The 16,092-nt window shown below is 42.0% G+C and overlaps 2 protein-coding genes across 8 annotated transcripts; both read right to left on the bottom strand.

Moving 5' to 3' along the window:
• Window positions 1-561: 561 nt before the first annotated feature.
• LOC118283502 (inhibitor of nuclear factor kappa-B kinase subunit alpha) lies at window positions 562-8,603 on the bottom strand. 7 transcript variants are annotated; one of them, XM_035605558.2, is made up of 22 exons: window positions 7,795-8,589; window positions 7,376-7,499; window positions 7,180-7,274; window positions 6,976-7,093; window positions 6,800-6,869; window positions 6,630-6,718; window positions 6,430-6,519; window positions 6,205-6,329; window positions 5,913-6,020; window positions 5,695-5,830; window positions 5,391-5,591; window positions 4,201-4,303; window positions 3,874-3,997; window positions 3,648-3,799; window positions 3,489-3,550; window positions 3,291-3,400; window positions 3,162-3,211; window positions 2,794-2,902; window positions 2,553-2,700; window positions 2,397-2,446; window positions 1,671-1,770; window positions 562-1,293 (listed from the first exon to the last, which is right to left on the bottom strand). In XM_035605558.2, exons 2-22 carry the CDS (start codon window positions 7,478-7,480, stop codon window positions 1,234-1,236), a joined length of 2,205 nt encoding a protein of 734 aa, XP_035461451.1. In that variant the 5' UTR covers window positions 7,481-7,499; window positions 7,795-8,589; the 3' UTR covers window positions 562-1,233. The 7 variants fall into 7 exon arrangements, with proteins under 7 accessions (XP_035461451.1, XP_035461446.1, XP_035461444.1 ...); XM_035605553.2 differs by lacking the exons at window positions 562-1,293; window positions 1,671-1,770 and adding an exon at window positions 1,790-2,233 and having other exon boundaries at window positions 7,376-7,502; window positions 7,795-7,854; window positions 7,935-8,603; XM_035605551.2 differs by lacking the exons at window positions 562-1,293; window positions 1,671-1,770 and adding an exon at window positions 1,790-2,233 and having other exon boundaries at window positions 7,795-7,854; window positions 7,935-8,603.
• A 1,056-nt stretch (window positions 8,604-9,659) lies between these two features.
• LOC118283505 (COPII coat assembly protein sec16-like) lies at window positions 9,660-15,015 on the bottom strand. Its single transcript, XM_035605563.2, has 7 exons — window positions 14,072-15,015; window positions 12,447-12,514; window positions 12,254-12,334; window positions 12,010-12,160; window positions 11,713-11,822; window positions 11,550-11,594; window positions 9,660-11,242 (listed from the first exon to the last, which is right to left on the bottom strand). Exons 1-6 carry the CDS (start codon window positions 14,531-14,533, stop codon window positions 11,570-11,572), a joined length of 897 nt encoding a protein of 298 aa, XP_035461456.2. The 5' UTR covers window positions 14,534-15,015; the 3' UTR covers window positions 9,660-11,242; window positions 11,550-11,569.
• Between the last annotated feature and the right edge of the window lie 1,077 nt (window positions 15,016-16,092).

Below are 16,092 nucleotides of genomic sequence, written 5' to 3'. Positions count from 1 at the left end.
TAACTTAATTTATTGAAAAAAAGTAAGAAATATTTCATGACATATTACGATTAGGTCTAGCACAAACAGCTTGAACATGTTTAGTGGGCATAGTGTGATCTATTATCTCACATATTCTATTCAAATGTGCTAATACTACTAATAACTACTACTAAAAAAGGGTGTGAGACTGTGACATTAAAGCTCACTGTAATGAGCAAGTGGAAAATGAACTGACAGTACAACCTACTATATTATCAACTAAAAGGTTACTGAGCAAAATGAGTTACATTATAGAACATTGAAGAAGTAGTACTACCAGGTTACAATAAAATACATACAGAACAATTTTGAAATTAATATAAAACTGTATATTTTACTTTCAAGCTGAATGGCACTTCAATAGAATTATTGTAGTGTATTACTCAGGGAAAACAGCTTGAACGTGTATTACCTGATATTTTTTCCTTAAAAATACATTAATTTAAACTGTGATGTGTTTGCCAGGTTTGTTGAGACAGTGGCTTAAGTCTGGAAAAGACATCTTCATTTGTCATAGTTACAAAGAAATTGAACACATACGACAGGATATGTCTTCCTTTAATAAATAATGTAAATGACAATAGCATACCACTGAAATCACAACAAATTTAAGTCCCTCTCATTCTCTCTAACACAATGTTTTTGAGCTTCTTCTAACTTGTTTTTTGTCATATTAATTAGAGCCTGTTAGGCTGTGCTTACATCCTCCCGTTTGGATTTCAGCAGCTCCCAAGAGATTTTGAACCCAGGGTCTTATAAACAAACAGTTTCCTGTATGAGCGCAGACAGTCGTCTGCTCCACTGTCTGAGACTGAAAAACAGATTCCAATAAAATCAACTTAAACTATTTGAACAGAGACAAAACATATTCTATATGCCATACATTTATGCATTTTTACTCACATTCCGTCATGCATAGTTTGTTAGCAGCAACATTTTTTAACTCTAACCTATATTAGCAGTACAATAAATACATTTTGGTTGACAGCTCAACGCAGTTTTTCTTTTAAATTCAATAATATACATTTAAGTTAAAATGTGAATAGCATACCTTATCATGCTGCTTCACAGATTACTTTCTCACAGCATCACATGTATGTAAAATGACACAGTATGGAATCACCAAGCTTTCAGAGACTGTAACTCTGATAAGGCACTTGTTTGCAGTGTTCACATGTTTTGAACTCCAAACACAGAGTCTTTGGTCAGTTTCTACGGCTTCTGAGGTTGTGTTTTCACAGCTCTGTACTGAGTCCAGCTCCAGTCCTGATCCTGGTGAAAGAAAAAACTGGTGAAGCCGTGAAGCCAGTTTACAAGTCACAGATCAGTTAACACTGCAATATTTTTATTCATACTGTTCTGCATCTACCATCTTAGAACTCGAACCTCAAACCCAAGCAGGTGATCTAGTAAAGTATGATTTAGTAAAGGCTCACTAGGAAAGATTCAATACACTATACACTACACACACACACACAGTATATATGTGGTGGTGAATAATAATATTTATAATAATCCGACAGGTTATATTTTTCACAGATGTCTTCTACTAAAACAATCATCAACAATGAATCGGTGAGTTTATTCACAAATTATTACTTCAAGGATGTGCATGGACACATTCCTCCATGCATGTCTGTAAACCATACCATGACACTGTGCTCCATCTCCTGGGTGGCGTCTTGCAGCAGAGAAGTAAGCTGACCCAGATAACGCTGGTTCTCATCCAGTAACTGATGAACAGCTTCACTGAAAGAGACAAGAGACTCTGAATAGATGATAAAAAAAAGTATTTCTCTATATTGTCAGTAACCCAGGACGTTATGAGTCCTTTTCGACAGACGTATGAGGCTGTAAAGTGAACGGGGCTGAGTGTGACCTCTTGTGGCGGTTTTGTGGTTTGTACAAAACCCAGCAGCTGGTTTTAAGAGATCACACTATTTGCATAAATTTAAACTTATCTTCTAGCAGCAGATCACACAGAAACAGTCACATGATGTTTTAGCGAGACTGTTACAACAGTGTCAGTGTTTACAGTGTCATTCAAATACAACTGTATTTTACAGTGAACTGAACTGAATTCAAATCCCGCTTCAAACCAACCGACCAACCAGGGCATGTTCTCCTAGTGTCTGTGTGGCTTTTCTCTGGGGGCTCCTGCTTCCTCCCACAGTCCAAAAACATGCAGATTGGGGTTAGGTTCATCTGCAAACTTTAAAATAAAGGTGTCAATGTGTGTGTATGGTTGGTTGTCTCTGTGGCCCTGTGATGGACTGACAACCCGCCTCTCTCCCAATGTCAGCCCTTAAAAGGTTAAAGTGGTATAGATAAAGGATGGATTGATGGATGAACTGAATTGTGACTTGTAATCTCACCTGTCAGTGGGTCGTTGCATAATTGGCTGTGATGGAGAATTGCTCTGGGCCTGAACACACAACCACACACTGTATTAGCTTTAATGTTATTTGACTTGTGTTTAAAGAACATTGAGTCAAAAATACTTTCTGTAGTGCCATTTATTATATACTCACGCAGGCAATCTTGAGGAGATACCAGAACTCTTTCTGTCGCTTCATTTGCATCTGCATCACCGCAGCCTCTGCAGTTTTAATGTTCTCCACCGCCCTCTCCAACTTAGGGAACAAATCCACGATGCGCTGCTTACACACCAGAATTGTACTACAGAAATCAAGAGGAGGAAAGCCACAAATGATACACAGGGGAAATGTCAAATGATACGTCAGTTGGACTGAATTTTGCAGTTGTTTTTACCTGAGGTGAGTGTACAAGTCCTTCAGCACTCTGTCCTGGTTCTGAACAGTTTGGAGGATGGTTTTCACCATGTCAGAGCTGTCACTGTAGCCATGTGGAGGGTCAGGACCTGTCCAAACACATACTCCTATGACCATCCATGTGCTATCACTTGTCACAGTCACTGCCATACTTGGTTCCCTGAGAGTTCAATGAATCTGTCAGCACATCACGAGATACTAATTATTTCTTGTGGTGCTAAATTGGATTCAGTGCAACTGGCATTATCTGAACCCCCAATACTGTAAGTTGAGTACAACAATTAACCAAAAAAACAGAAGCCCCTAAAAGGTGTGTCTAGTATTCTACGTGTCGTGATTTGTACTAACTTTTGCACTTAGCTTTCAGCTGCTTGTAGAGTTCAATTGCCTTTTCCTCACTGAAAAAAAGACAGTTAAATTGTCAATATCCCTCATTTTTAAGTCGAAGGATTGTAGTTAAATTTAAGAGATACCGACAGCTGTTCCATTACATCCCCTTGTCTCCGCGCAAATGGACTCCTCTGCAACTCCACGATCTCAGAATGTAGAGCCACTATCTCTTCATCCAGATACCCCACATCTGCAACCTAGGGCAGAAAACACAGTATGTACTGCTTTTTAAACAGCTGCAAGAGAGCTTGTGTCGAATTACTATGAAATAAACAACTGCCCGACCTTTGTAAACCTATCGGCCTTCTCTTCGTTTTCCTGCCACGTCTTCAACATTTTCTCTGAAGCTTCAGACGAACACAAGAGCAGATAGTTCACTTGAGGCGCCAGTGATGACTTTAAACAACAGTGCGTATCACAGCAGCAGGTTCAACATCCACTCACAGATGCCGGTTTGCCTCTGCTTGGCGTACTGCTCCAGGTCGTGCTGGATGCTGGTCTTAAAAAAAGCCAGTTTGGCTCTGAGCTGCTGTGACTGTGAGAACAGCAGATTCTTGTACCGTGTCAGGTTGGTGTTGTAACGCAGCAGACTCAGCCTGTACAGAAACAAATGCTGCATAAGGATGTTTTCAGATTGAGAGTATGTATTTGTGTGTTTTTATGCACTTACATGGCAGCCTTCTGTCCCTGGTAAAGGCGGATGTAGTCCTCTTTCAGCCCGCAGATGTAGCTGACTGCTTCCCCCCACACCTTTCTCAGTGCAGACAGTGGGAGCTGTGTCTTAGTCTCCCTGACTGAGACAAAACATATTTCCCAAAGGACATGAAGGATTTGCAATAACGTAAAACACCAAAAGTAAACATAAACATCTCGCTTGGTTTTTTTTTTACTTTGCTGAATCTCGCAATGAATCTGTATCTTTCAGGGCCAAAGAAAACCCTCCAGAGATCAACAGCAGACAGAGACCTTGGATACAGTAAACAGTTACACATCTCACCGATAAAGTTGACACTGTCTGGCAGAGGTCTGGCGGTCAGCGGTCCAGAGTACTTGGTCAGGCTCTTATCAAACAGGAAGACTATGGAGCTGTCCCAGCCTCGCTGTAGGCAGAGCACAAATACTGCTGTACATACTATAGTGCATGCTGGTGGCAGTTCTCACATTTGTAAAAGCAAAAATTCAAAGCAATTAGAATGCAATTTGTACTATTAGAAACCAGATACTTTCCCTTATTTATTCATACTATGCAAAAGCCCCACTGTAAACATAAATTAAATTTAACAGCACTGTTGAAAAATGCAGGTAAAATGGCAACAAAATCTATTCCTGTTACAAGACATATAAAGTATAATGCAAAATTACTCAAAATTTCAAAACAAACACTATTTTCTGATATATAAAAAAAAATAGTATGTCCTATTGCCCATGCATGTGTATGTACTTGTTGCAGGGCCTGACTGACACTAGAGATTTGTCAATGTACATGTCAGTGTTAATTTCATTAACAAAAACTGTGACAAAAAATACTCAAACTATTTCTCATCAGATTAAAATGCAAACAAATAAAAGCTAAACAATGATGTGACAGATATCAAATGAAGATATCAAATCAAATGTTTCAATGCAAAGTCTTATTCAACAACCTGCATCTGTGGATCCGATTTACACACTCTCCTGATACTATCCTCCACTGTTCAGAAGATGATTTAGCAACTTCGCCTGTTGCACTACTATTGGTAAGAAACGCCTCGCTAGTCAGTAGTGCTGTTATCTGATGTTAGCTGTTCTCAAAAGAAGGAGATTGACGGAATAAATTGATCCATAATCCACCGAGAATTAGACAAGCAGCTACCAAACTATCAAAACTACAAACTACCAAAACATGAAGGCAGCACACCAACATGGACACCTTGCAAGACAAATGTAGCCATGGTAACTGTACACAAAGATGGGGACTGTTGTAGATTAAAAATGCACTGAAGACATGAACATTTTAAATGTATGATAAAAATGTCAGTGACAAAAATTGGATGAATGTCCCTAGTTTTTTGGCAATTTACACTAAACAATAACTACTGATTTTATCAACCAAATGACAAAAAATTGTCAAAAACACTTCAATATTTTTGTCAAAAGACAAAGACCAAATCAAAGCCAGTTGCCAAACTTGAAACCAGTGTCTCATACCAATCCATCTGGCAGACAGTGTGCGGGCGGTCTGCGTGGGTCGAGGGAGATTCCCGTCTCCAGCAGCAGCTCTTGGCTCAGCGGGGAGATGCGTGTCTGAGTGTGTGTCTCCAGGCGGAGCTGCAGGGAGTGTAAACCTTCCTCCGCTCCCAAAACCAAGGAGTGCAGCTGGGCTGAGGTCATGTCCAACACATGAATCACCTGGGGAAAAAAATGTGCAGAGTGAAGAGCTTGCTTTGCTCACTGCCTGTTAGTCTCTGGGTTTGAGTGAGTCTGAAATACAGGAAAGTTTCATATTACTGACCTTCATGTTGAGAATATTCTGTAGAGTGGTGTAGCAGTACGGCTTGTTTCTGTCAGGATCCAGGCCCCCGCCACGTGTTGCAGGGTCCCACAGTAACAACATCTGTAGTAGAGACTCAACTGGCTCGAGCAGCGGTCTTTTAAAACACACACAGAGGTTATATGTAATTTACAATGAGGAGCCCTGGTGTGTATGATGAAATGTCTTTTAGGCTCTACCTGCTGAGATTGTTGGGATATGGGAGATGTGTCGAGAATCTGACTTCCCCATTCATGTCCTCTACTGCCATGATGTCATTGGGACCTTTGTTCTTGACCTTACTTGTCCTACAAAAGCAGGCAAACGTGTTACCAGAGAACTGAAAATGACGTCATCAAATTGGAAAAATAGATCCACAAAATGTTCCATATACTAAAATAAACCCCTTTCTATATCCAGTCTCATTAGTTTTTCTCAACCTTTAACACAGAGATGAATTATTGCAGATGATAGGTGTATGTGCTGACTCACCACTGTACGGGTTGCATGTGGTGTAAAAAGGGGCGAAAGCCACAAGTGCATTCAAAGATCACCGTCCCAAAGCTCCAGTAGTCCACAGTCACAGTGTAGGGTTTACTCTCAAACAGCTCTGGAGCCTTGGACACACGCAGATAGGGCTCGATTGTTGACATGTATCGAAAATAAACATCAAAGTATTGCTTGCAGAGTGATGCATTACTGATGCAGCCGCTTTACCAGGTACTGGAGAGTTCCGACGAAGGACGTACAGAGACTGCCTTGATCTAGATCTTTTGCATAACCCAGATCTATGATTTTATGGACAAGCTGGAGGAAAACATAGTAAAATGTATGAGAGCGTGGTTCGGAAAACTGTATCATATATGAAACTACAGATTGCGCAGATTGTGTGCATGGACAAAAATAAATTAGTTCACCTTCCCACCAATCTCCTGAAGAACTATGTTCTCGGGCTTTAGGTCTCTGTGAATGATCTTGTTTTCATGGAGATACTGAATACCAGAACCTGTGTATGATGCAAGTGTATGATGCATTAAAATGTCATAATAGTGGATTTTTATCAAAGTAAAAGCTAAGAAAATATTACCTATGTCACTAAGCAGTGAGAGGACTTCACTCTCCTTTAGCCCACAACAGTTTTCCGGTTTATTCAACACCTAAAAGAAGAGGTACAGACTGGTAATTGTACACTGGTTATAACAACAACAAATTGTTTAAACAATTTTAAACAATCTGTTTTTTTGTAATTCACAAGTTTGGTACCTTGCGTAGGTCTCCTCTCGAGCAGTACTCCATGGCCAACAGCGGGAGGTCATTTAAAGCAATGGAGCTCAACTCCTCTGGTACTTCTCTGGCCTGAACAACGTTCACGTGGTTCAGTCTACAAAAAAAAGAGAGCCAAACAAGTAGCTAGAGGATTTGTTTCATGGGCTCCTTTGTGAACGCAGGCCTATGATCTGCACTCACTTTTTCATGATCTGGATCTCTCTGCTCCAGCGGTCTTTGTTCTTGGAGTTCAGCTCCAGGCGGCAAAGTTTCACAGCAATCTTCTCTCCCAGCTCCTGCTCCAAACACAGACGGGGCATAAAACCAAGTGGGCGATGGATGTGACTGTGGTGTGTATGTTCTGCTTTGGTGCGCAAGGTGGACAACAAGAACTTACAAGGTGCTGGTACAGGTAGACGTGCCCGAAGCCTCCCATCCCAAGCCTCTCCTTCATCTCCCAGGAGCCGCAGAGCTGGCTCTGTCTGACCGCAGTCCGCTCCATGGTGTGAGGTCTGCAGGAGCTGCTGGGCAGGAAAATATATATATATACATACATATATATTACACTACTTAAGACACTTTTTGGCTTCAGTGAAGGACTTACTACCAAGTATTTTTATTTATGCATATTATACACTACCTGTAGCACTGAGTCAGTGATAACACTTAGGCGCATATATTTAAGCATTACAATGATGAGAAAACCCTAATGTGTGTATATATATACTTTCACTATATTCTATAGCTGCTTAGAGTCATTGGATTTGACTTTATTGCTTTTTCTAATATTACAGTGTCGACTTTTGCTCTGTTTACCTCCCCGACTGTAACTTCTTGCTCCCAGTGGACAGAACCCGGGGACACAGGCCACGTGAGCTTCAACGTTAGGTTCAGCAAAGTCAGACAACTCGAACTCTGAGTGACTGCGAGAACAGAAACATCACGTATCCACTCACCTGCCGGGGCAGGCGGTACTTAGCTCGAGGTGTCAGAACATTGTTGCTCCACAGTCAAGCTAACCGTGTTGTTCCGCGGTTCGTCTTCTTGCTTGGTGCGCTTTGGCGTCGGGGTTGACAATAATGACACCGTCGGCCTTTCAACGAACCCCCAAGCACGACTTCAAGGTTAAGAGTTTGTGTTGCGTTCTTGTTGTTGTAGTTCCGCGCGGTTAAAAAATAGAAGCTAAAGACAGCTCCGAAATCTGCGAGGAGTGACAGCCAGGCAGACGTTGTTTCTGCGCATGCGTGTTCGTCTCCACACACGGCGGCTCTGCTTCTGCGGGACTACGCCCACCGTGGAGGGGGTTTCCCAGCGACCCACATCCTAACCAGCCGACGAAGTCTAGACTGAAGGATTTAATATTCTGTAAACAGGAATGTTGAGTAAGCTTGCTTATTCCGTTTCCTTCCCGTTTAACCCTATACTCGGTTGAGGGAAAACAATTCACGGGAATGCCTCTGAGCTATTTATTCTCCAATCCTCAGCAACTGTACGTGTGAAGAAACGGGACATGCACAGGATCGTGTCTGCACACATGCTCCCAGCGGCTGTGTTACACGACAGATCACTAAAGTGCAGAGGATGGAAGAACAGTGTACTAAAGTTCAGAAATAAACCGGAAGTCAAATCTGTGGGTGTTCATAATACTTCCGGCGTCGATACCCTCCCAGGCTGCCTGTTGTTTTGTTTTTTAAAAGACACTTGTCCCCAACATGAAACACAACATACGAGCTTAATGAGCACAATTTCAAATGGACACAAGGACACAATATTAACCATACTTGAATAACCAAAGCAATGTGATAGCGGAAATGCAAACCCGCACCTTTCAAAATAAAGGTCGGTGGTCCTCGCCGATTCAAGCTTCACACAAATCAACCAAATATATAGAGCCGTTTTATAATTTAGCACAACATACAACTACCTGCATACTACCCTCTATTAAGAGTGGGTCATTTACATGCCCTGTAATAATAGAATAGGTGCCAGGTAGGTAGAAAGTAACTGCAATAGGTTATATATTTTCTGTAAGATCTCAAATTGTTACTCCCTTATTCAACCACTTCACATCTCATACTGTGCAGTATTGGTTCATACTGCACAGGTACAGCTTCTGTAAAAAGTATTTACACCATAACTCCATTACGCTGACTAACTGGTACTAACAGCGTACTGAAGGCGAGAGCAACATTCAAAAATACAGAAAATAAAATGTTTGTCTTTCATTTTTCTTACTGAAAACATTCAGGGCAAAATTGAAGCTGGTGTTTAGGAAGTGATTTGTAATAAAAATATTTGGGAATTTACTATATCTTTAATGCTAAATAAATTGAGGAGAAGCGAATTTAAAAGACATGGGAAGCGAAGACGATATGGTAGACAAGAGAGAAACCAAGCATTCACCCCATCAGATGTATGTTGACGTTTTCCTCTTGTTCCATTTGCATATAAAAAACGACCACCATTATAAATGCAATATTAACCTTGTGTCATTATTCTTCTCTAATACCTATTTACTTTACCATTTGCTTTACCTTAACATTTATAATTTTTCACACATTTATCTCAATGTCTGTGAAGATTCCCAATTATCTTCATAGTACATTCCCACCATGAGCAAGCACTTTGTGACAGTGGCAAGGAAAAACTCCTCTTGAACAGGTCAAGAAACTTGATCAGAATTTAAAAAAAGATGCAGCTTTATTTTTAAATGAATCAATGAGGGTTGCACGGTGGTGTAGCGGTTAGCGCTGTTGCCTCACAGTAAGGAGGTTCTGGGTTCTGTGGTCCAGGGCCCTTTCTGTGTGGAGTTTGCATGTTCTCCCTGTGTATGCGTGGGTTCTCTCCAGGTACTTCGGCTACCTCGCAGAGTCCGAAGAAGTGCAGATTAGGGTTAGGTTAATTGGAGTATAGATAATGGATGGATGAATCAATGAGGGGTGGCTCAGGCCTGGTGGGAAGTTCCCTAAATCTTGAAATGACCCTGAAGTATTTGAGGATAAGAACTGTTCGGATTCTCTAAATGCAAAGGAAAGGTGCTTCGATGCATCCTTTCCTATGTCCTTTAGCATAGGGTACACTGGACTTTCCAATGCGAAAGGAAAGAAGAAATAGACGTCCCACAATTCATTGTGGCAGCAATATTTAACGTGACGCGCCAATGTAGCGACTCAAGTCTATTTTCTCGGACTCGCACATTCGGTCTTGGACTCTGACTCGAGGATTAATGCAAGAGGACTCAAGCTTTCATGAAATCGGACTCGAAGGTGGATGAAGTCCCTGACAACTTATATGTTCAACAGGTCTGTCACTTTAGTCTGTAACAGTTTCTTGCAAGGGCAGGGAGTGTTTGTCCTCTTCCACCTGCAGATTCAGTGCATCCCACGCTGGAAAAATTTTGGAAGATGCAGCAGGACGTGAAGACTTTGAATGTTGAAAGCTGTGTCATTTTTGTTGACCCTCTTTTATTTGTGACTTGACTTGGACTCGGAGACAAACACTGGGGACTCGAGACTCAGACTCGAACTTGTCTTTGGTGACTCGGACTTGGACTTGGATTTGAACATTTGGAACTCGAGACTCGACTCGGACTTGCGAGTTGGGTGACTCGACTACAACACTGCGGGCCATGCACGAACATAAACGATTCAATCTGATGTAAAAAATAAATTTCGAAAATCTAGAATGTGAGCACTTGAAGCTGTTTCTTGCTTATATGATAAATGTTTATGCACTTATCAACTCTTGCACTTTTGGGTAATATCTTCATGGTTGAAAGCACTGTAAGTCGCTTTTGACAAAAGCATCTGCTAAATGAATTTAAGTTAATGTAAAAGAAGAAGAGTATGAATATATGACCCAGAAGGGACGCACGTCATCATGTAGGTTACTGTTGCATATGAATCATTCAACACAAAATTGGAAAAGGATGGAGTCGCCGCGTTATTTGTAGTCCATCTTCGGAAATTTGTAGTTTAACCACGGCAGACGCACGTCAATAACATCCGCCACCGCGTAATGACGTAGTACAGTGAAAGTCGAGTCGGATTCTCCGAGCACCACTGTTGGCTTTTCCTAAGTCCTATGATTGCTCCTTTACACCTTACCTTGACCTCATGACGTTTTCCATTGAGGTCAAGGAATAGTAGATATGAAAAGACGATAGGAAGGACTATCCGAATCCACCCCATGTGAGGTTGGGAGGGGACGGGGAAACGGGGAAGGAGTGAGAGTAGGTTCAGGTAGGGCCAGGAGGCAACAGACGCTGCAACACAAACATGCAGAGATTTATTAAATACTCTCATATATTAGATACAATTTGCATTGGGTCCTATATTTTATACTTGTATTAAATAAAATCAAATTGAATCTCGAAACATCACAATTATTGTGTCTATGGAAAAAAATGCATAATTCATCTTATTGTATTCAGCAGCAGACAAAAGGAGAATTTGAACCTCATCATTTGCTTTGTGTTTCATATTTAATGTGTCCTATTTGGTCACATGTCAAATAATTCTTATGAAATTTCACATGAAAATACACTGTGATCCGTAGAAATAATATGTTACCTTCATGTGCTATGGCCTCCTCATGATCCTTGTTCTCTTTTTGGCCTGCACAAAAACAAATGCATCAGGTATCAGCTTATAAAAAAACATTGCAGTGACTGTGTTGCATTGTGTAGTGTAACGATGTGAACATATATGACTTGTCTGTAAGCAGTGTACATACATAATTTTCTTTGGAGGGCCACATGGGCAATTGCTGGCTGTGAAGTAGCTTCTGTTTCTCGGCTTCCTCATACTTTTCCTGTTCCTCTTCTTTTTAAAGTGACTTCCACTCTGTACACACAATGTCAAACTGTCAGCGCACACAGCGACACATAACTACAGGCTCACACAAAAACATATTAACAAATACCCAAAGGTCCACAATAACAGATTGAAGGCCCTGCAATGGAAACTCCCAGAGTGTATTTGTGACATAAAATGAGGGAGTCTCTCAAACATTCAGATCAAAGTCACTTACTCTCTGTCCGAGGACAGTATGTACAGCCGCGCTGTGAGCTGTCTTCAGCTGTGCCATTACGTGTGTCCTCTGCTCCTTGCAGAAGAGCATAAAAGCATTGGCTGGCTTTTTAAAGTAGGTATGATCCTCATGGAGCTCACGCTTCCTCCTTCTATGGGAAAACCATGAATAACCTCTGTGAAAAAAGCTGCGAGGAAAGAAACAACTGACGGCCACAGATCCTGAACCTAGCGGGGTGACTTACTGTGAAATGGGGTTGTTCGTTAGAGGAGCACCTGGAAGATGTTGCATATCCGCTGGCAGTTCGTACACCACCTCTCCATTTCTAAATAGACAGAAGCTCACATTAGACATTAGACATCAAAAAAAGACACAAACAGAGGCTCATAGTTGTGTACAGTCTTGTGTATTTGTTTGTATTTGTGTGTTTTACTCACACTAATCCAACAGGCCTCAGGTTCTGTACAAAGTGCTGAGGGAGACTCGTATTAGGCCTATTGTAACACTGGAGACACAAACAGACAAGCTGCATCATCGGTCATCTTTCCACATGGTGTCAGTGTCCCCTCTCCTAACGTTTTACTAACTCCCTGAATGAGCCGTGGCACATGTGCAGAGTCTATGATGCGCAGGGAAATAAACAGAGCATAGCATGTATAGTGCGACTGTTTGTGTAGAGGGCCACACAGGTCAGGCGTATGTATTCATGTGAAGATCAGACCAAAATGGAAAAAATTAATTCACACAAATTGTCGCCTCTAACTGGTTTGCTATAAAGAAAAATGTCCTCATTTGATTTTGAATATTTCCACTTATGAATTATATGTTCTTTGATTTTTGCTCTTTAAAACAAATCTGAGTGAGGGGATGAAGTTAAGTTAGTAGGCTGTGTGTCTGTGTGACTGAATACCAGTGAAAGAACGAGAAACCTGTTTCACATTTAGTAACATCACTAAATGAAAATCTTAACCTGCGATTCAACTTGTCCTATGGTAGACTAGAGCTCTACCTGACACCTGTAAATCTGTGTCCTCCAGCTTCACAACACTACGTACTCATGAATGATTGGTTTCACCATTAAAGGGGGCGGGGCAATAAGAGACTCTGGACCAGTGCCGTTTAATGAGAGTCGCGACAACTGTCAAGTCCAAAATGTTTGCACGTCACGTGACTCATGTAGACTTTCAGATAGTTCCCAGAAGTTCTTGGCGCACATTTCGAATCCATGGGTGAGGTCGATTGTCAAATTGGCTTCGGAATCTTCTTAAATCTTGATGTGACCCGGAAGTATTTGATCAGCAGCCATGATAAGAGCTGTTCAGATTCTCTGAATGCATAAGAAAAGAGCTGCAATGCTTCCTTTCCTATCTCCTTTAACATAAGGTACACTGGACCTTCCTTTGTGCGAGTAAGGAGAAATAGACGCCCCACAATTCATTGCGGTAGCGATATTTAACGTGAGGCGCCATGCACGAACGTAAATGATTCAATCCAAAGTAGAAGAAGTAGAAGAGTATGAATATGACACAGAAGAGACGCACGTCATCATGTAAGTTACTGTTACATTATGAAGCATTCACATCTGATGTCACACGGTGGTAAAACACACTGAAACATGCCAGATGGAGCCGTTGCGTTTTTTGTAGTCGATCTTCGGAAACTTGTAGTTTCACCACAGGAGATGCACTTCAGTAACGTCCGCTGTCGCGTGATGACGTAGTGTAGTGAACGTCCAGTCAGATTCTCTGAGCAGCGCTGTCGGCTTTTTCCTTTCAGTCCTCCTTTACACCTTTCCCTGACCTCATGACGTTTTCCACTGAGGCCAAGGAATAGTAGGTAGGAAGGACAATTCGACCTCACCCCATTATTCAGAGCGACAGAACTGATCCTCCGGTATGGGATCCGACGGACTAACCACTAGACCAAACACTCAGCGTTGCAGGGCCAAGTAATACGCTGTATTGCTTTAGAATCGCTCACTGCCCATTTAATAAGCTTTTTTGACACAGGTATTTAAAATAGTTCATACAAATCTATCTCTGACCTATACATTGTATCTTACCTCTTCCTGGCTGTAAGGTCCTGTCTGGCCGTAGGGTCCTGCTTGGCTGTAAGGACCTGCCTGGCCGAGAACTCCTGCCTGGCCAAAAGGATCTGCCTGGCTGTAGGTGTCCAACTCTGGCTGAGCAGGGACCACGGATGGAGATGGAGATGGGCATGGAGATGGGCATGGGGATGGAGATGGAGATGGGGATGGAGATGGAGATGGAGGCTGGGGTGTACTTTCTAAAAGTCCATCCACCACCGCCTCAAACTCGTCATCCCACTTCATATCAGCCTGGTCAGAAGGATCTGCCCGGCTGTAGGCGTCGAACCGTGGCTGAGCACGGACCACGGGAGGAGATGGAAACGGAGGGTGGGGTGTGCTTTCTGGGAGTTCATCAATCATTGCCTCGAACCTGTCCACCACGTTGCCCAAGTCCATCCCCTCCAAGACACGCTCAAATTCTGCAATGCTGAACATATTTATGCACTACATTTACCTGACAGCTTAAGTGTGACGTGGTGACAATAAAACGCCATTCGGTTTGAGATTCTGTGTGCAGAAACTGAATACATCTGGGGCAATTTCGTTCAGATTATTGCCCCGTGCCGCCTCGACTCCTGCCATGGCTGACGTCACTGTGCCAGATCAAAGCCATCAAAGGCATCGTGGATTTCCGGTGACCAAAGGTAGCTGGAAAAAAAAACAAACACGACCCGAATCCGAAGAACTCCGAATGACGGTGGATCACGCTGCTTCAAATTTAGATTTATTGGATTTACAGTTTGAGCTATCGAAGTAGAGGGCGTTAGGACTACGTCAAGTTGCCCATCGATACTAACGGTCTCGGCAGCTCGATTGTAGTGGGATGCACTTCCAAAAACTAGAAGGCGTGTACGTGCGTGTACACGCAGGCACGTGGCACAGTCCGCCTCCTCAGTGAAATGACGCACAAATAAACCATATGAAAATATAACACCTGAGCCTGCCGCGAGTCAGCTGACTGAACGTCGCGCTGGCTGTGTGTGCCCTCTTTCCCAATCCAAATCCCTGGGTTCCTATTTGTTAACTGTCACGTGTCAGTCAACGAGACATCCATCTGCCTATCCTCTGAGTACGGTCTCTGCAAAGTCTGTGGTTAAGGCACTACGCCCGCGTGTGGGGATCCCCAAAATAATACAATGATCAAGGGTCAGATTTTACATCTCAGTTGTTCACAAGTCCTTAAAACTTCATGTGCAGCATAACAAGGCCTCGGCATGAAGCCCACAGAGCCAAGACGCACTTGATAGCTTTCAACAGCATCTCTTTTTTTAGTAAACCCGATTTGCATAAACTTTCCTAATATATATTCCCTATTATCCTTAAAACGTTGACAATGTCCCAACTCTGTCACTAGATGGCGCCACACGCAAAGGTTTTGTCATGATACTGACGTGATTACAGTCACATGCTGAAAGGGACAGATTATGGACGTGTGTGTGTGTGTGTGTGTGTGTGTGTGTGTTTGCTATACATGTACAACAGATGGATCTAAGTAACTTAGATTTGATGGGGAGAACTCACAATTTCTCAATCTATTCAAATAAAAGATGCTTTTACAATGGGGCACTGTGGTTATGGCTGAAATATGATTAAGAATTGATGCAATGAGGGCCAGTGCAACATTCACTGCAGCTGTCTGCACTATTAGTGCATCCGTTGTCGCAAGCAAGGCAGATTTTTTTAGATTTCATTCAAAAGTGTGACATTATGTTTATTTTATCATATATTTATGTTTAAAGTCATTTCACTCATTCAGTCATCTGAGCAGGCAGCCTTTTGAGAATCATTTTTATTCACACACACACACACACACACACACACACACACACACACACACATATACACATATATATTCACACTAAGTAATAGGTCACAATTAGTTTTTTTTCAAAGTTTATTTAGCATCATCTAGTTGTCGTCAGTTCACTGGAAAGACAGGAACATGATTGAATAGAGGAACTAGAGACATGACGGGAAACCCTAGAGGCAATGGT

The sequence above is a fragment of the Scophthalmus maximus genome, chromosome 10 (genome assembly GCF_022379125.1).
Source record: "Scophthalmus maximus strain ysfricsl-2021 chromosome 10, ASM2237912v1, whole genome shotgun sequence".
In the NCBI taxonomy this organism is placed as follows: domain Eukaryota; kingdom Metazoa; phylum Chordata; class Actinopteri; order Pleuronectiformes; family Scophthalmidae; genus Scophthalmus; species Scophthalmus maximus.
Note: the sequence above shows the minus strand (reverse complement) of the source record. Positions and strands in the feature narration are given on the sequence as shown.